Here is a 20,349-nt window from a genome sequence, read left to right as displayed (position 1 = left end):
AGGATAGTATTTGGATTCAATAAACCCATGTATAATTGAGACATAATTATTTGCCTCTTTTATAGATGGAGGAACAAGAGAAAGAGAGAGGGAGGGATGGATGGAGACAGAGAAAGAGAGAAGGAATTCAGACTATTGTCAACACTATTATGCTAGTATTCATATGCTGGTATGCTAGTATCATGTCTTGTTAAAAGTGCTATTTCTTCCTTACTTGTCTTCATTGACACTTTTTTTTAAAAAAGTCAGATTCACAACTGTCTACTTAAATTTATTAATAGAAGCAAATGGAGGAAGAATGTTACATGAGAAATATACATCTTTCTCTAAGAAGCTCTTCTATACTCATAAATATACTAAACTCTTAACTACACTCTGCATCTAAAAATAACTTAATCAGAGAAACTCAGCTAGCAATATCTCTCTTGAATTTGAAGATTGTGTTTAGCACTAATATCTAGTGACAAAAATGTTCACTACATACTTCCAAAAGGATGGAATGAAAAAAAGGAGAAGAAAGGAAGGAAAGAAAGAAAGGAGGACTGGAGGGAGAAAGGGTGTGAATGGCAAAGATAAAAGGAGAAACATTGGTATTTGTGTTTTATATCTTCTTCCCTCTTATATCAGAAGTCTGGAGTTGGGCAAAACTTGAAAAAAATCACTTCTTAAAGATCTCTCACCAAACCAATATGAAAACTTCTGGGCTGCTGTAATTCATAAGCCATATACTTGTCTGTGGGAATCAGTGGCAGATGACACGTTTCTATGTCCTTCACATGTTGGTAGGGCACAGTATCTCAAAAGTTTTCCAAATTTTACGGGGCTGGGAAGTTGGCTCAGTGGTAGAGCGTTTGCCTTGCATGCCTGAGGCCCTGGGTTCAATTCCTCATGCACCACATAAGCAAAAACAAAAAAGCTGGAAGTGGCACTGTGGCTCAAGTGGTAGAGCACTAGCCTTGAGCTGAAGGGCTGAGGGACAGTGCTCAGGCCCAGAGTTCAGACCCCACAACCGGACCAAAAAAAAAAAGTTTTCCAAATTTTAGCCTCCAATCTGTATATCAGGTCACTGGAGATAACAGAAATCTACCTTGTAGCAAATATTTTACACAGAAAAAGCACTCTGTAGTGGAAGAGGAATCAGGTTTAGAATTAGAACTGAATTGAAACCCAGGTGCCACCAATTACCAGAGTTGAACATTTGACATGTCACCATTTACAATTTTGAGTACAGATTTCTCATTTATGGAAAGAAGATAACAACAATCACCATGGAAGATCAATGGAGTTAATAAATATGGAAAATACTGGACAAGGCCACTGTAGCATTTAGTAGGTCATCAAAATATAGTTTCTTCTCCATCTTCTTATTTTAGAATGCTACTCTTAAAACATGTATCTACCAATTCTGTAAGTTTCTATAATGATTTTCTGAGCATAGTTACGTTTAACAAGAAAGCCATTACTTCTCATTTCCTACTTCATGGGAGAAAAGTGACCAGCTCACGCTTATAAGTGGTGGAACTGATACTCAATCTAATGTCAAGGCAGGAAATGAAGTGTGTCCTCTGTGGGGAGATCATCTCTTAGAAAATTGGACTGATGTGGGCAAATTTTTAAAAAGACAAAACTTTCCAGGATGTAAATCAGACGATTTTAATTAAAAGTAAAAGATTTTCCACGTTCTTATAGCTAAGAATAATTCAATCTTAACTTTAAGATCAAATTTAGATAGCTACTGTTTTGCAATTCTAAATGTTAGAATTAGATCATATACCTACTGTGACAGATGATACATGAAGGATGCATCCCCTTCCTCCAAATCAATCAGAAAACAAAAAGGAAAGGAACTAGAAAATAACTTTTGCATATGATGATGCCTTGTTTTGTCTTCATGTACCTTTTAAGGACCTACATAGACCTAAATATAGTATATTGTACTAGCTAATTGGCCCAGTCCAATATGAATATATGTAATATGCAGTATAAACCAGTGTACACTAGCATCAGAATCAACTAGACAAATCAATCAGGCTTAGTAGATTCACTTTTTACCTTTTTGATAATCCAGTCTTATGGGTTTCCAAATTTTACATATAACCATTTTCTTGTCTTGAAGTAACAGTGTTCTCACAATGTATACTTTTAAATAAGAAATAGAAGTAAATTCCATCCTCCATTGTATGTTAGGCTTAACTTACCCAAGGAAGCCCTTATTATTAATTCTCACTTCATTATTTTGCATCTGACTGTTTTCCAGTAATAAACACTAACTGAAAACCAAGGCCAATAAGGCAAGAAATCACATTTTCAAAGTTCGAGACACCTTTAAATCATCCCTCTACTTCTTTTGTAACTGGCACCAGACACCAGCAGCTCACACCTGTAATCCTAGATACTCAGGAGGCTGAGATCTGAGGACTGCCAGCCCAAACAGGAAAAGTCCTTAAGACTCTTATCTCCAATTAACCACCAGAAAACTGGTCATAATGCTGTGGCTCAAAGTAGTAGAGTGCTAGCCTTGAACAGAAGAGTTCAGGGACAACACCCAGGCCCTGATTTCAAGGCCCAGGACCAGGGATGGAGGTGGGGGATGGGAGGGGGATGGGGGGGGGGGCAATAACCATCTCAGTAGCAATGATGCAAGAGTTGACAGGGAAGAGCTGGCAGCTGGCATATAGTTCAGTGGTAGACTGCTTGCCTAAGCATGCACAAGTTCCTGGGTTCAATTCTTATCACTGAACATAACATGAAAGTGAAAATAAATGAAACATGGTTATACAGCATACTTCCTGAGCAAACTGTTCCTGCACTATCCTAAAGCAAAGCGAATGGTTATATTATTCCACTACTCTCAATAGATCAAACACAACATGTCATTCAAAATTGTTTAGTTGGCCAGGTGCTGGTAGCTCATGCCTGTAATGCTTGCTATTTAGGAAGCTGAGATCTGAGGATAACAGTTGGAAGCCAACCTGAGCAGAAAAATTTAGGAGACTCTTATCTCCATTTAGCTACCAAAAGACTAGAAATGGAGGTATGGTTCAAGTGGCAGAGTGCAACCCTGAGTGTAAATAGCAAAGCAAGAGTGAAAGGCTCTGAGTTCAAACCCTGGTACTGCCTGCTCTTCCCCAGATGTTTAGTATATTTGCAGCAAAATAAAATCAAGCAATAATCCAAGCAATACTCAGTTCTCTGTTCATCCTTTTCTCCTGATTGACAAGAGAAAGATTCATGAAGCAAAACTGCAGCATCTAAGATGGTGAAATTTAGTTCCCACACTTGTACCAAGCCAAGTGGTTCTAAGATGAGCTCCAGAAACTGCAGAAAGTCAACTAACAAGACAAGACAGGTTTGAATGACTTAACTGGCATAAAATGCTCTTCCGCATCCATCTACTCCCAAGAAAGACCTGAAATGCAACAGAATACCAATCTGATATATTCAATCTCCTCAGCAAAATGATCTGCTGAGACTCAGAGATAAAAATGAGCCAAGGATGTAGGTCAGCCAAAGTAATGAAGGGCTTTTGATGAAAGGGTTCAGAGGAATGATAGTTTCCAGAGAGTTAGAACTTTGGGTCCCCTGACACAAAATTACTACATAAAAGAATTCCTGTGTATTTGAATATTTTATATTTGGATCGCAATCTATGACGGTTTGAAGGCATTACCAGATTCAATTTACCCATGCATTAAATAAGGGTTAGTCCTTCCTGGCAAAATGAAGTGTTTTTTTTTAAGAGTCAATTGTTTAAGAAATCTGCCTAACATATCAAGATAATGGAAAATAGTTGGACTTTATTTCCTTCATTCCACCTGCTTGAATCCATTTGTACATTCCCAGTAAGGCTCTGAATCCCAAAATGGAACTTACCTGATCACTGGAACACAAGCAATCAATCTAAATCACACTAGAACTGTAGAAATATAGACAGAAATTGCATGATCATGCACAACTTAAGGATGCCTGTGCCCAAGATAGTTGATGATAAAGGCCTTTGGCCGCCTTCAATGGGCCTACTACACTCTAAAGAAAGTCCAACTTTATATAAGCTATGTTCTTCTGAGATATATCTGAAATTAAGAGTAAAACACATACTCTTCCTAAAATAGCTGTGACTGGTGTCGGTAACAATTTAAGAGAGGGAAAAAAATCACCTTTCTAGGATTGTAAATGATTCAGGGCATTCATCGATTCAGGTTAGGCCTTCTTTTTGAAGATAAGAATGAACTGTTCATTCCAAACACAATATTTGAAGTATACATACGTTACCGAGATAGGATTTCCATTCTGAATTTTGCTCTGTAGATCTGGTCATTTATACCTAAAGCTAAAAGGAAGGTCAACCCAATCTATACCATGAAAAAATAACTTTTCTCATAGCTGATATCTTTTTTGTGTTTTCTTTCTATTAAAGTTTAACTCAGCCTCAGAAAAATACTTTTTCCTAGAAGTGTTTCAGTGAGAGTTAGCTTGAAACTTAAAAAAGAATTTGACTTGTGACCTTAAACATGGAAGAATTAGTGATCACCCTCCACCATTCTCTCACAATAATAATCAACAAAACATGATTTATCTTCCTCTCCACATATAGAAAGTGTGAAATATAAAATATTCCATAAAAGGAAAACAAAACTAAACGGAAGAGAAACTAAGAAACAAGTGGTCAAGGGTGAATCTCAAACTAAAAAATGAATAATTGTACATCATCACTATAATAAAACATGCATTTTAAGTGGGAAAAATGAATAAAATGATACACATACACACAAGTAAGTGATGTACTCAGGAAAACATTAGCTTTTGAATCTTTTATTAAAGTAACAATAGGAAATTGATTCAGGGCAAATTTTCAGCATTCACATTGGGAGTTTTCAGGAATGGTAAGAATTCCCACATTAGAGTCATCCATGGGAATTAGTTTTAATAGAAGAATGATTATCTTCTCTTCCATAGATTCCAAGAATAGCAAATTATGTATTTATAAACTCGGTTGTTTTACATACTCCATAAATCAATTTTCTATTGAGTGTAGTCTGAAATTAAACTGATGAGTAATTAGTAGTTGCCACTTGGTTTTGGAACATTCTGCATGCATTGTGAAGTTTCACACTGGTTATTTTCTAACAAGTCGTTTTGCTTTCAAATGTCCCAAGGCTAGTTGCTGAGCCCAAACATAAACTTAGTTAAAAAATTTTTTTAAAGTATTCCAAGAAGTCTTCAACACACAAGATCATGAGGACTCCAAACTTAATATATGTCACATTGCATTCTCTCTAATTTTAGAGTCTTTTCTCTCATTTACTTACTAGTTTTTATATTGTATTTCTTATTGTGACAAATCCTAATATCCAGGAAAATACCCAATATATTAATCATAGAAGACTTTGCATATATATTCTGGTCAGTCTAGTAGGGTATTTCTACAAAGATTTATGATTAAAACTCATAATAGAACTATGCTTTGCTCAGATATTTGACAAAGAAGTATAAGTTTGATAATCATGTTTATATGGGGTGGTACTATACTCAATAAAAACTGACTTGAAAGTGTATACATGCCATGAACAATTTATCAATGTCATTCATTATTTGGCAATGTATTATCTTCTCCAAATGAAGCATAATTTATAGAACTGAAGTAAAACAGCAGTTATGTTATAGGCAAATGTATGCATTCATATTTATTAGAAGAATATGAATATGAAATAATTATGCCTTTAAGAATGAAAAATTTCAGGAAAAGACTTCTTTGGGGAGGAGAATCTGCTTGTGTTGTGGAAACTGTACTAATATAAGCACACACAGTAAGCATTATCAGGTAGAGGACCTACTAGGGTCATTTGCAAAAGGCCTATTACTAAAGTCACTGAAAATCAAACATTACTTGGGAACAGATCAACTTTCTTGTTGCTCTGCTTTGGGTGGTAAATGAGGCACAAGTCTCAGCTTTCTTTTTGTCAATAAAGATGCTTTTGGTTCAGGGTAAACTGTTTTCAATGAAGAGACCAGGATGCAATCAGTTCTATCTACTCATTCAAAGAAAAGAGATAAAATTAAATCTGGAAGTTAATTCATTTTTTCTTTTTTTCTGTTAAGTTTCAAATTGTTTATTTATGGTGCGCTTTGCAGATTTCTTTCCAGGAAATATTATAATGATGCATTCTCAGAGCAATACCTCATAGATTAAGTGTTTGTTAGCTATCTACCAATATATTCCTCTGAATATCTAAGAGCAAATTTAAATAAATTCCATACTTGCTCAACATACAAGAATTCCTTGGCCAAATTAGTCCTTTTTTGTTAATTTATAAACCAGGGGTAAAATGTAGCAAACAGATAATATTTATAGGAAAAATTTTAGGTTCTATATTATAATTTAAGAGACACTTTAAAGTTTATTGATTAAATATGAATAAATCTAACATAAATCTAAGCTATAAGAAACAGTTAAATTTAAATATGAGAGAAATATAATCTTTCAACTGTATTCAAAACTGTTAAAAATAAAATAGAACCCATAGTTACTTCCTAAATAAATGGTTATATAATATGGTTAGTGGCTACAGTCACAGGAGACACACATAACATTAGTCCCCACCCCTGCCCCAAAATGAGAATAGTCTTTTTTTTTAACAAATACTTTAAATGGTATATTTCTAAAAACATCAAAAATGTATTTCTAATTTTTGAACTTTTGTTGTCACCTAATATATATGCCTACAAATAAAATGTAAATTCTCCCAATTTTTTATAAAACCAAAGAAAGTAACTTTATATTCACCTTCACTTTTCTATACTTACAGTGAACCTGAGATGTTTCCTGTTTGCTCATATGAAATTATTTTAGACTGTAATTTAAAATTGGCTCAGAACAACACTGAACACAAAATATCATTGGGTTCTATTCTGTGTTTTCAAATATGCATTTTTCAAATTTCTCCTTGCCCAACTTAGGTAATGACACTTCATGGAAAGGGTCTTGAGATTATGGTAGACTCTATTGCTGCTTTATTATAAATCAAACAGTATTCTTTATTATCACATTGAAAGTTCTAAATTTCATTAAACATTTTTGCCAGTGTCTCATAATTGAACATACTTTTAATTATCATCTATTTTGGCAAAGTACTTGATTTTATTGATTTGGAGAACTTAGTTTGTGGTAGTCATGTAAATAAGCATAATTTAAATGAATCTCCATTATTTTACAGAGGAAATTCCAAAAACAAAGCCACCATCAGCCAAAATCAACAGCTCTGACTTGTTTTACCTGTTTCCTGATTGGTACAGATATTAATTATTTCATTTGCACCACTCCCCCAATCCCCTCACCCCTTCCCTTCTCATCCCTCCAGCCTCCTTTTAAAGACCATATTATTTGGTGGGCTTTTTGTTTGTTCAAAACACTGTATTTTCATGTATGCTAAACATCAACATAGACAAATGGTTAGCTGTTATCTAATGTGAAAGGTTGGAAATTCATGTGGGCAGACACTGAGGTGTAGATTTAGAATGAGGACATCACAGCGAGGTAGCTGCAGTCATTGACTAAGTTAGGAGATATTGGGAATTCTCACCTTTTGAGCTGCTTTAGAGGGACTCTTGTTTTTGCTGCCTTTAGGTCTTCCCCTGGGTCTCTTAGGAGAGGGCTCACAAGTTGGCTCCTAATTGTGGAGGGAGAAAAAAAAAATGATGTTGTGGCAAGATGGTCTGAAAGAAATTGACCCTGACTCTTTAGCTGTATTTTCAGCATGGGCTGCTCAACAAAGCTATTAGAGTCTATTCAGTTCCCAAATAGATGGATGGTGAGAATAGGGTTTACAGAAAGGGGAAACGACCATATATTTTCAATCCAAAAGTCCAAAGAGGAAACTATTTTACAAACAAAAACTAGATTCCAGGTTAAAAGTAAACTGATAGCAAAGTGTGAAAACGTTGCATGAGAAAGTCATATATACATAATTTTAATACAAAGTTTACATGATATGCATTTGGCAATTTATAGAACACTTCTTTTTTTGTAAAAATGCTAACTACCATTTCAAACAGGACTAGAAGCTTAACATCGTAGATGTTTCAACAAACTTCCATATTGAAAAGATGGCTGTCCATTATCACTTAAATCCACATTCTAAGTCGATTAAGACGCAATCGACACTTTCCGAGTGAAATATTGGAGCAATTATCCAACTTTTGGGTTCAAAATAGCTACAGTTCCCTCTAAAATCTCCAAATAATTATGGTAAATCTAAGGTGGGAGGTTTTGCTTGAATTATCTAGATAATTGCTTCAATTCTCCACTTCCTTTTGGAGAGGGAGGCATGGTCTCTAGTCGAAATTTAAATATCTTTTTGCAAAAATAAACATTTTTTCCAAAGCTTTCTCTTAAAGAAAACTCTTATGTGGGGGAAGTGCACTGAAGGAAAACTTCAGTGTTAAGTGTGTGTATGCAGGGGTGAAAGTTATCTGGGAGGAGAAATTGCAAAACCCAAAGGTTTAGCAGTTTTCAAATGGCTCCCATGCCAAACAGTAAATGTCCAAGTGGTTAAGAAAACGTGATGTTTAATATGACAGATCCTAAATATTTATCCCGTGAATCGTCTACTCACATTTCATTCAGATTTGGAGATTAAACGAGACTAATTAAAACGCCTGAAATCTTCAATGAGAAAAAAAAAATCAGGTCTTATTTACAGAACCTGCTTAGGGTTGCTTACAACCTGCCCTGTGATGCTAGCAAACTCCAATCCAAGCACATCAGGACACTCTTTCTTTCTTTCTTTCTTTCTTTCTTTCTTTCTTTCTTTCTTTCTTTCTTTCTTTCTTTCTTTCTTTCTTTCTTTCCTTAAGTCTTAACGCAAAGGTAAGAACTTCTAGTCACCTCCAGATCCCCACCGCATTTCTTCTCGATATTCCCCCCCACCCCACCCCCGGAGGCGAGAAGGGGGTGGGTGGCTGAAATTAGCAGTTAGGGAAAGCTGGGTGGCGGGTGGGAAACAAGTTGGAGGGTAGAGTAGAGACTTCCTGGGAGGTGTAAAACAGGATTCCAACACGGTGTAAAGTGTCGCCGGCTCTGAGCGGGAAAACTCAGGGGCCTCTAGATTGGCTCGTTTTCCTTTGATGACTTCAAAAAGGTACAACCCTCTCGGTTTTTCTAAAATGCACTGGCCGGCAAACAGAATTGATCAACATTTCCACCTTCTCCGGGGCTGCTTTGAGACTCTAGGATTCTTTTTCTGATCTATTTGCTATGAGGGAAGCGAGTTAAGGCTAAAGAAAGAAGGGAACTTTTATTTTTTTTTAAAGACGAGAAGTGTAATTTAGAGGTTCTCAGTAGTCTGGTCCCTCTCCCAACTCTGGCCGCCGCCGAGGTTTGGAAATTGCAGTGAGCAGCCCCCCACACATCCCCCCGCCCTGGGCGCTGCGCGCAGCCCCGCAAGAACCCGCTGCACGCTTAATTGGTTGCATCCGCAGACAAAACCCTCCACTCCACGGGGTCTCGGGCGCCCCTCGACCGTCCCCTCCGGCCCCCCGAGCCCCCTCCCACCCCAGACCCTCGCCCTGGAGAAGAGCCTTTCATGTCTGCAACTCTGAGGCTCCAGATCCTGGGGCAAAAGGGGGGACGGGGCGCCTGGCGAGGAAGTGACCCTGGTTACCGTACACTCTCTGGGACACTCCTTCTAACGCGCCCGTGGCGGAGCCGGTTAACCCCGCCCGGTGCGGGCCTAGGTTTCCCGTTAGCCCCTTCCCGCGGCCGCCTCGGATTGAAATCCGCGCGGATTTAAAGATCCCTAAGAGCACTCGGCTGCGGGTCCCGGCGCATTCGTTCTTTGTCGGAAGGGCGCGAGAAACCCAGGGCCACTGAGAACTCAGCTAGAGCACCCGGGGTTGGGGGGGGAGGGGGGCTGCGGCGCGCCAATCTTTTGCACCCCTCCCCCCGAAAAGGAGCAGAGAGAAGAGGGGGGAAGGAGCCCTCCGAGTCTCCGGGACTGCAGCTCCTTCCACCCCCGCTCCGCCCGGACGCCCCTCCAATCCCCCTGGCGATTCCTTTCCCAGGCGCTCACAAAAGCGCCGGCGGACTTGGGCGTGTGGGACTCGGGTCGCTGGGCAGGCGGGCGGGCGGGCAGGCAGTCCCCCGGCGACCCCGCGCCACGCTGGGAAGCGCACAATAGCGAAAGTCCGAGGACGATCTTGGCCGGACTGTAACCTCCCGCCCGCTCCCTGCAGCCGGCGGCGCCCCCCTCCCGACCCCGAGGAGCGCGGGCGCCCGGAGTCTGCAGGGCGCACTCATTGGAACTGGGTCTCCCGCCCACCCGCGCCGGCCGGCGGGCAGCGCTTGGCGGCCACAACCACTGGGCTCCCGCGCTCCGATCGCCTGGCGCATCGCATCCCGGGGACCCTCGTGGAGACCTCGGAGAGAAGGGGTGCGCTACTCCCCCCTCCAAACACACACACACACCACCACCGCCACCGCCACCACCACGCCCGTGTACTGACTTGCTGCTGCTTCCTGGGTCGGCCGCGTCCTCGCTTCTGCGGCGCCGGGGCGGCAGGTTGTCCCTGCGCTGAAGTGGACGGCTGCCCGGCGCCTTCCCCGCGTGCGCTCATGCTGCCTCCCGCCGCCGCTACCGCCGCTGCAGCCGCTTCGCCTCCGCCGCCCCGAGGGTGCCCCGCGCACCTTTCGGGAGAAGGGGGTGAAAGGGCTGTGGAGACGCGGGCAATGGGAGGGTCGCGAGCCGGCGTGCTGCGGCGAAGGCTGCTGTGGCTTAGGCGGCCGCCGCTGCCACCATCCACACCACCGGACCTCTGGCGGCTGCCAAAAAGAGAGAAGGAGAAGGAGAAAGGAGGAGGAGAAGGGAGGAGGAGGAGGAGGAGGCGCTGCCGGTGGTGGTGGTGGTGGTGGTGGTGGTGGACCGGTGGATGGGTGGGTGGCGGAGGTGGAGGTTGGAAGCGGTGTTGGTGGAGGTGGCGAGAGGAGGAGGAGGAGGAGGAGGGAAGCAAGCGAGGCAGGAAAAGTGAGGCTGAAGTTGGCGAGGCTCCTGTCTGAGTTGGGGATCAGGAGTTGCGGGCACTGGGAGCACTTGGGCAGTGGCTGGGGAAAGGAAGGGACCGGGAGTGAATTGTGTCCCTTGAAATGTTAGGCGGGGAAAGAATTCCTCCTCCTCTTTCCTCCCACCCTTCTCCGCAGAGAGAGAGAGAAAGAGAGAGAGACGCAAAGGGAGGGTGGGATCGGGTCGAGCAAGGCACCGAGCCGTGGGTGGCACGCGCCTCCTCGGGTGGCGGGAGCCGGTGGCGGCGGCACGGCGGAGTCGGGAGAGGACCGGGGAGCTGGCTGCAGCGTCTTGCACGGAGCGCGCGCACTCCCCGGGCTGGATGCGTTCTGAGTTCCTGCCCCCGCGGTTCCAGTGGGATGAGTGTGTGAGCTCGCGGAGGGGGTGGCGGGATCGAGTGCCCACCTCTAATCGTGGGCGGATAAAGGGGAGGGGGCTGCGCTAGGGGAAAAGTATGAGATGGAGGAGGGGGAGGAGGAGGGAGGAGGAGGAGGGAGGCCAGGCGGACCGCGGAGCCAAGGCGCCTGGCCTCGGGCCAGAGGCAGCGTTCGAAATACAAACTGCCTGGGCGGCGGCGGCGCCCGGGTGCCACTCGGAGCCCCGCTCACGTGCTTGTGGCCAGCCGGCTGGGTTAAAGGGACAGGACGGAGGATCTGGAGCTTCCTCCCCGCCAGGCTCGCCCCTCTGGCCGCTGGAGGTCACCCCAGGGCGGTTGTCCTGGGAAGGCGCGAGAATATGAATGCCTTACTGCCACGTTTTTGCGGGGCTTGGTCTTTACCTGCGCCTCCACGGTGCGGAGCCAAACCTTTGTCGGAAGAGCGCGGGGCAGCGTCGGTGGCAGAGCTTCCCCAGACTGAGTGCGAACAGGATGGCGAGTGGTGGGAGCGCGCGCTCTCACCGCCCGCCTCCCCCTGGGGTGCCCTCTCCACGGAGCGCGCGGCCGAGCGCGCACACACGCAGGAAACATACACAAAGATATTCGCGCACACATACAGTTACACGCGCGCTTCCTTGCGCGCAGACACACGGCACACGGATAGGCATGCATTAGTGCAAACATATGCACACGTGCAAACAATGTGCACACGCGCACGTGGAGCGCGCCAGCTTCATTGAGATTCATCCTCTCTCTCTCTCTCTCTCTCTCTCTCTCTCTCTCTCTCTCTCTCTCTCTCTCTAACAAGGGGGCGACGCGAAGTCTCCTGGAGCCTAGCGCTACACATTTGGGGTTCGGACGTTCACAGGAAAAAAAATAAATAAAAGGAGACAGAGATTCCTTATCTGTACAATTGTACCACCTGTCCCTTCCATTGTACCTTGATTGTACTCTTTCTGCCAAGTCCTAATCTTTATAGCCCGGGCTGTTGCAGAGTTATGCGAACACCTTCATGGCCACAGTCCATTTTTAAAGGTGGAGTACATTTTTAAATGTACCTCTTTTTCATCCTCCAAAAGCACAAAACTCTGGGGGAGGAGGGAGGTTTAGATTTTCACACATCACACCCGAAATTATTTTGGACTAATTCCAAAAGTAAAAAATAAAAACAAACTTTCGCCTGGGGAAGTATTTTTCTTTTCAAAGATGCAGACCACCATGGATTTTTTTTTTTAATTTTTTAAGACTACTTCGCAGCCCTAAACCGGGAGTTCGGATCCGCCAGGTTCTGTCTGCAGGGCTGGTGGAGGAGGGAGCGTGTAAATGTCTGCTTCGGCGCGACGGCTCTGATTGGTCAGCGTTGCCATTTTAAATCCATTTCCAGCTCTTCTTTGCGGAGTTGGGATTCTCCGCTGCTCTGCGAGCGCCCTGCTGGAACTCAAGGTTGCCCGCGGGTCTGTGAACGCTTAGCTGCGAAGGAGACGGAGAACCCCCACCTCTCCAGATGGAGCCCAGCAGCTCCATGGGGAGGGGAGGAGGGGTCTAACTGGAACCAAAGGTTTTCCGTCAAGATTTGGCTGAAAGATGCTATCTTCATCAAAGGGATTGAAATTTCACCTACTGACGATCACAGAGACATTTCCTAACTGCCAAGTTTGCACACTTTTTAAAAATGTGATCACATGTTTGTGCTTTAGTGTGCACATTTCACTTACAGGTACAAGAAGGGCTTCTCCGTTGGTTTTTGTTTGCTTACTTTTTGCCAGAAGTCAGAGATTAATTCTGAATGAAAGTCAAAGTCACCTAAGTTTTAGTCAGATAGTTTTTAGTTTTGTACTGAGGACCTCAATATTATGATCAGATCTTTCCTTTAAAAAAAAAAAAAGTGCACGCGAGCCAGTAAAGGAATTTCAAAGCTTCATTTGTTTTGCCTTAACCCAGAATCTAAGAAAAATATAATAAGGGGGGCGTGGGGGTCCAGTCAGTTGTTTTCATGCTAATGTGCTCAGATTATTTGATCCTTTCCAAATATATAAAGGTTATAAAAAGAAATAGTGCATCAAATTTTCCCTGTTTTACAAAGTTTTATTCTTTGGAAGCTGTATTTAAGTTTTTCCAAGTTGCAATATATTTTCTGTGGACCATGCAGTCAAATCTGTTTTCATCTTGAAAATTACTGAGCATTTTACTATTTGAAACAATAATCTTTATATATTTTTCTTTCTATAATATAAAATCCCTAGATTTTTCTAAGAAGTTCATATCTTTGAAAGATTTATATTCCCAAATTAAATTTCTCAATTATTTATTTCCTCTCTTTTGTTTTACTACCTATATTACCCATCCACACAAGGTTAAAAACTTCTAATTTGAGAAGTTCCAGGTGGTTTCTGTCCACATTAAGCTGCTCCTTTTCTTCTTCTGCACATCCTATCAAATTGAACAATTAGCACCTTGGTTGTATATGTTAACAAGGTTTCTAATTATCTGTGACACATGATTTAGACTGGTGTTTAGAACAGGTCAGCTCATTAGTGGGTGGTAAAAATCAATTTAGTGGATCCAGAGCACCATTTTAAAAAATAAATAGAGCAGGATAAAAAAATTCCATGTAAATGTTTTACTTTAGTTATATGTTATATGTACATAAAAATTAAGTTTAGTATCTAAGAAATTGGGAAGCATCTTTTCTTTCCTTTTATTCTTTCCTTCCTTCCTGCCAGTCCTGGAACTTGAACTCAGACCCTGGGTGCTGTCCCTGAGCTTATTGCTCAAGGCTAGCATTCTGCCCCTTGAGCCACTGCTTCTTTTCCTGCTTTTGGTGGTAAGAGTCTCATGGACTTTCCTGCCTAGGCTAGCTTTGAATTAAGATCCTCAGATCTCAGCTTCCTGAGTAGCTAGGGTTACTGATATGAGCCACTGGCACCCTGCTTAATAGCTTTCTTTAAGTGCTATTTTGTCTAGATTTGTATACTAGGCTTTTGGTAATTGCCAATTTATTTATTAACATGGCAAAGATATTTTTGATAAAGAAATGATTTTACAAAATGTAGTATACAGTATGACAAAAGCATTACATACACCAAAATACTTCCAAATTCTTTTGAACAAAGGAAGATTTATTTGTGATGAAGAAGTTGAAGTCCTCACTGTATTTACCACATTATATTTACATTTCAATGTATTCATGAGTTAAAAAAAATTAAGGATTTTCTCAAATTACAACTGAGTTATGGATTCATTTTATTTATTTTTATTTCTTTTATGACAAAGGTTTACTATCACCAGGTGTTTTGAAAGTGAGTCTACATAGGTCACAAAGTGATAACTAACATTTATCAACCAGCTTTACTAATTTGGTTGTAATAAACAAAAGGCAGTGTGAAGTGAGGCTGTATAATTTTGGAGGCTACATAATACAAAAATAGGAGGACAGTACAACTAGTATCTGGATCTCAGTCTCTGTCTCCCTGTTTCTCTCTCTCTGCACTACCCCTCACCTTTACCCCACTTTGGAATCCTTTAGCCAACACGTCACAAGATACTTTGAAGCTACCATAGTGAGAACTCTGTGATGAGAAAGCCATACAGAGATAGTGTCAGAGTCAGAGAGAGAAAGAAGTTGTGCCATCTCTCACTAACAGATAAATGCGTGAACATTCAGATCGTACTAGATCCTTCCAATTCCTGCCTTTAAGCCAATCCTGGCTGATGGTGGAGCAGAGAAGAGCTAGCTTTTCCATACTTATTCCAAATATAGATGAGTAAATATACATTGTTTTAAAGACTTTTCAGGTCCTAAGATTTGAGATGGATTGTTAATAGATATCAAAGCTGCCTGACCATTTCCCCCCTCAAAACTATTTTGTCTTTTTATTTAACTCATTCAAATGAATAACCCAAAGAATGGGAAAATAAAATAAAAATCTCAAGTAAGGGGTTACCTGGAAATCAAACAGCCAGGAATTACTCTGGGTCTTTGTAGGTCCTAAGCCCCTCCTTTTCTGCCTTCTAGACAATTCTTACATTGTCTTTCAATCATTTCTGTGATCTGGGGGGTGAGGGGGTCTCTCCTTTCACAATGGGATTACTTCTAGCCTCCAGCCCAACTGACATTTCTAAAATTTATTTTCCACTCTAGAAACAATTTCCATTTCTAAGAGAATCCATAGTTTATCAGGTTTTTTTTTTGATTGTTGGGATTTTTGTTTTACTTTGCATTATCATCGTTTGTCTGTCTATTAGGTCGGTTGGAGACAAGGCCTCATTATGTATTCCAAGTTGGCCTCAAACCTTCTGCCCCAGCCTCCCAATTGCCAGCATTACAGGTGTAGACCACTACCGCCTAGCTTTGAGCTGTTATTTCTATTGTTCTTTTTTTCTGTATCACAGAATAGTACATGCATTTCTGAAGAGAAGTAAAGAAAAATGTTTCCCAGTTGTCTTACAACTCAGAATAAATCCTGGAATATTTTGTTTCTTCTAGACTTTATAGGAGTTCATACTTCAGATTCAGTTTCATAGCCTAGTTTTTATTTAAGTAACATGCTGTATTCTTCATATTAATGAATGTTTTTCTACAATACAGTTTCTAATGACTCTATTGTATGCATTCTAATTTCTCTCTATGAATATGTACACATATAATTCATTATGTATATAATTGAACATATACACATGCGAAATATAACACCTGGAATGAAGTAAGCATTTGATAAAAATTGTTATGACATCCTTGTGAAAGCTGAAGAAACATGGTTTGGATGTTCCGCATTCTTTTGTGCTGACATCAGCTTCAAAGGTGGTCTCTCCTATCAGCATCCTGGTATAATTTTCAAATTTTCAGATGTCCTTCAGGCAGAAAGGATAGCTAACTCACTGATACTCAATTTAGGACTCAAAAAATTCTCAACAGATCATAGTACAGTTTGAGACAATGAATGGAGAGTATGTTATTAGTTTCGGGGGGTGGGGGAATCAACCCACCACCACCAGATAGAAAAAGTGACTTTAAAAAAAAAAAAACAAAACAGGGCTGGGAAGGTGGCTCAGTGGTAGAGTGTTTGCGTTGCATGCGTGAGGCCCTGAGTTCGATTCCTCAGCACCACATACGCAGAAAACCCCGTAAGTGGTGCTATGGCTCAAGTGGTAGAGCACTAGCCCTGAGCTGAAGAGCTGAGGGACAACACCCAGGCCCAGAGTTTGGGCCCCATACCAACAAAACAAAGCAAAACACTGTTAGAATTGCATGTAAGGCTGAGAACTAGACAGAGCTATGAGCCTATCTAGCATACATCCTTCCCTTTTAATACACCTATATAAAGTTAAAGAACACCTATGTAATTTATGAACACCATACCTTACATTTGCCTTGGCCTAGGTTACAGTGTGATTGACTGGCTTTTTTAAAAAGAAACGTGCCAAAATTTGTCTTTAGAGCAGCTTTAGGCTCATGGCAGAATGGAGAAGAAAGTCCAGAGGATCCCCATACATCCCTTGTCTACATATCCTCCTCAACTATGGATATTGTCACCAGAGAGCTACATTTGCCAGAACCCACCTCCATGCATGATTATCACCCCAAGTTTACATTACAGTCCACTCTTCTGATGTTTGATTCTAAGGGTTTGGATGGATGTCTGATGAGAAGTATCCACCATTGTACATCAGACAGGGTAGTTTCAGTACCCAGATTTCCTCTATTCTGCCTAATGGATTGTCCTCACATCTCATTCATCCCTGGTGACCACTAATCTTTTCATTGTCTTGGTAATTGTGTCTTCTTGTTCTTCATATAATTGGGATAACACAGAGGACATCCTTTTCAGATTCGCTTTCATTTCTTTTCTTTTCTTTCTTTCTTTTTTTTTTTTCAGTAGTGAGGCTTGAACCCTGGGCCTTAGTTCTATCTCTGAGCTCTTCAGCTCAAGGCCAAGAGCACTCTACCACTTGAGTCACAGTGCCTCTTCTGGTTTTCTGGTGGTTAATTGGAGATAAGAGTCTCACAGACTTTCCTTCCGGGGTTGGCTCTGAACCGTGATCCTCAATCCCAACCTCCTGTGTAGCTAGGATTACAAGTACTGTCTTTTTTTTTTTTTTTGTAATATACGCTTAAGTTTCCTCTCTTGTTTTTCCCTGGCTTAACAGTCCATTCCTTTTGACTGCTGAACAATAGTCCATTAGCTGGCTATATCAGTATTTTTCCTCCATTTGCAGACTGAAGAACAGCATGGGTGCTTCCAGTTTGGGGGCAATTATGAAAACAAGTGCTATTAACATTGTGTGTATATTTTTGTGTGAACCTCAGTTTTCAATTTATTTGGGTAAATATCAAGAAGGGTGATGGCTGAATTGAACAGTAAAGTATGGTTCACTATGGAAGAAGCTAATACTCTATCTTCCAAAATGGTTGAACCATTTCCACTTCATATTTCTACCAGTAAAAAATGACGAGCTGCCATTGCCCCAGATTCTCATGAGCTTTTTGTGTTGTGAGGTTGTGCTTTGTGCCACTTGTAGGTGTACAGTGTCATGTCATTGTGGCTTCTATGTGTCATTCCCTAGTGATACACTTGAACATCTTTGTTAACTGCATGTTCACCATCTATCCACTCATTTTCTTTGGTAACGTGTCTACTGAAAGTCTTTTGCTCATTTAAAAATCATATTACTCATTTTCTTATTGTTAAATTTCAAGGGTATTTTCCTAGAGCAGAATTTTTAAAAAATGGCAGTACTGGGATTTGAACACAGGATATTCTGACTGCAAATCTGGCACTATACCTCTTGGTCCACACCCCAGTCCTGCTTTCTGCTAATTATTCTGGAGATAGAGTCTACTGAGAATTTTTTCTCCAGGCTTCGAACTGTGACGTTTGAAAGTTATATTTCTCCCTCTTTAATCTCTATACCTTCATTTTCCTTACTTGTGTTACTTAGGAGTTCCAGTACAAGTTGAAAAGCAGAGGTAAAGGGGACATTCTTGCTCCATTTCTGTTCTTAGTAGAAATGCCTTTAAGTCCTCATCATTGTCTATGTTGATGATATTAGCTGTAGGTTTGTCATAGATGTTCTTCATCAAATTGAAGGAACTGTTGTCTATTTGCTGAGAGATTTTATCATGAGAGGTACTGAATTCTGTCAAATGATTTTTCTCTAACACGTGAGCACAGTTCCACTTTCAGCTTCTTAATGATGAATTGGAGATAAGTGTCTCACAGACTTTTCCTGCTTAGCTGCCTTTGAACTACAATCCTCAGATCTCAACCTCCTGAGTAGATGGGATACAGGCCTGGGCCACCAGTGCCTGGCTAGCATTGGCAAATTTCTGATAACTGCAAAAGATCCTGGACCCACAAATCCAAGGGACACGTGTGACTAGCATAGATGAATGTTGCCTATTTAAAATGTTAACAAGTACATTATCACCAAAGGAAAATGCTAGTATCCTCCATAATTTATTTGTTATAAATGTCCATTGTAAGTGGTATGTATCACAGGACTAAGAAGCAGTGGTAAATACTAAATAATCAGCAGGAATAAGAATGAAGAGCATGGACTTGCTGACAACCTTTATCTTGAGTAGTTTTGAGAAAAGAAACAAAATCTGGGCAGGAGAAGAAGAAAGAAAAACACAAACAAGTCAGACCTGGATATGGGTTCAGACTTCAAAGAGTTTACAAACTAGCCAGGACTATGTGTGCACAGTCAGTATAATTTAAAGCAGGAAAAGGTAATCACTATCAAATATGTGTTGAATGAGTTCAAGGAAAGAAGAGACTCCCCACGGTGTGGGATTAGGTGGCTACTTGGGAGAAGTGCTGCCCAGATCATCTAGAAGGCCAGCTAGACATGGGAGAAAGGAGCCAAGGGACTGCAAGGGAAGGGAGGATTTTAAGAAAAGCTGCTGCCATGCAAACCTGAGACTTACATACGTATCAGGAGAGGTTTCCTGTTAGTCAGATGGCAGCTGGAAACAATTCACTGCAGATGGTTTTTGTGAAGGCATTGAAACGCAAGGACCACAGATAGAGATTGGACAGGAATAGGAACAAAAAGAGTCACTGAGGATCCTGGACACTGGCTGTACTGTAGAGCCAGGCTATTAGGCCCCCACCCCCACCCCCACCCCCAGCTGCTGGAGTGAGGGAGGAAGCAGCCTGGAAGACCTGGGTGAGAATGGAAGCCCTGGAGACAGGGCTGAGTATCTGGTAAGAGCTGAGGTAGGGCAAACACGTGGCCACTGCACGGAGGAGACTCCAGGGCACAGTAGAAGGAATAACTTGATCTTTATCCTCTTTCCGTTCTGCTTTGTTTCTTTCCTTTTCTTTTGCTTTGTTTGTTTGTTTGTTTTGGTGCTAGACCCTGGGGCTTGAACTCAGAGCTGGTGTAGGCACTATCCCTGAGCTTTTTGTGCTCAAGGCTATGTTCTTACTACTTGAGCCACAACTCCACTTCCTTCCTTTCCTGGTTAATTGGAGATAAGAGTTTTGTAGACCTTCTTGACCCTTCTCCCTTCCAACTGAGATGGTCAGATTTCAGCCTCCAGTGTAGCTAAAATTAAAGGCCTGAGCCACCAGTGCCCAGCCTTGTTTTTCTTTTCTTTTTGTTCCTTTCCTTCCCTCTCTTCCCCTCCCCTCCCCTCTCCTTCTCTTCTTTCTTCTCATCTCTTCTCTTATTTCTCCTCTTCTGTTTCTTTCTCTCTTCTCTTTTCTTAGTAATCCTGGGGTTTAAATTCAAGCCCTCACACTTGCTAGGCAGTAGCTCCATCACACCCAGATGTTGATTGAGATAAAATCTTCTGAACATTTTGTCTGGGGTAGCCTTGAACTGCAGTCATCCAGATTTCTGTCTCTTAAGAAGCTAGGATTATAAACATGAGCTACCACATCTACTTCAGAATCACTTGTTTATTTTTTT

At 41.6% G+C, this 20,349-nt stretch overlaps 1 protein-coding gene across 1 annotated transcript in view; it reads right to left on the bottom strand.

Moving 5' to 3' along the window:
* Hmga2 (high mobility group AT-hook 2) overlaps positions 1 to 10,611 on the bottom strand; it is a 107,306-nt gene extending 96,695 nt beyond the window's left edge. Inside the window, exons 1-2 of the mRNA XM_013018562.1 lie at positions 10,501 to 10,611; positions 7,581 to 7,667 (exon numbers count right to left, since the gene is read on the bottom strand). Coding sequence (XP_012874016.1) covers positions 7,581 to 7,667; positions 10,501 to 10,611 — 198 coding nt within the window. The remainder of the gene's footprint in view (positions 1 to 7,580; positions 7,668 to 10,500) is intronic.
* Positions 10,612 to 20,349: the final 9,738 nt, after the last annotated feature.

Source organism: Dipodomys ordii, unplaced genomic scaffold (genome assembly GCF_000151885.1).
Source record: "Dipodomys ordii isolate 6190 unplaced genomic scaffold, Dord_2.0 Scaffold3, whole genome shotgun sequence".
NCBI lineage: Eukaryota > Metazoa > Chordata > Mammalia > Rodentia > Heteromyidae > Dipodomys > Dipodomys ordii.
Note: the sequence above shows the minus strand (reverse complement) of the source record. Positions and strands in the feature narration are given on the sequence as shown.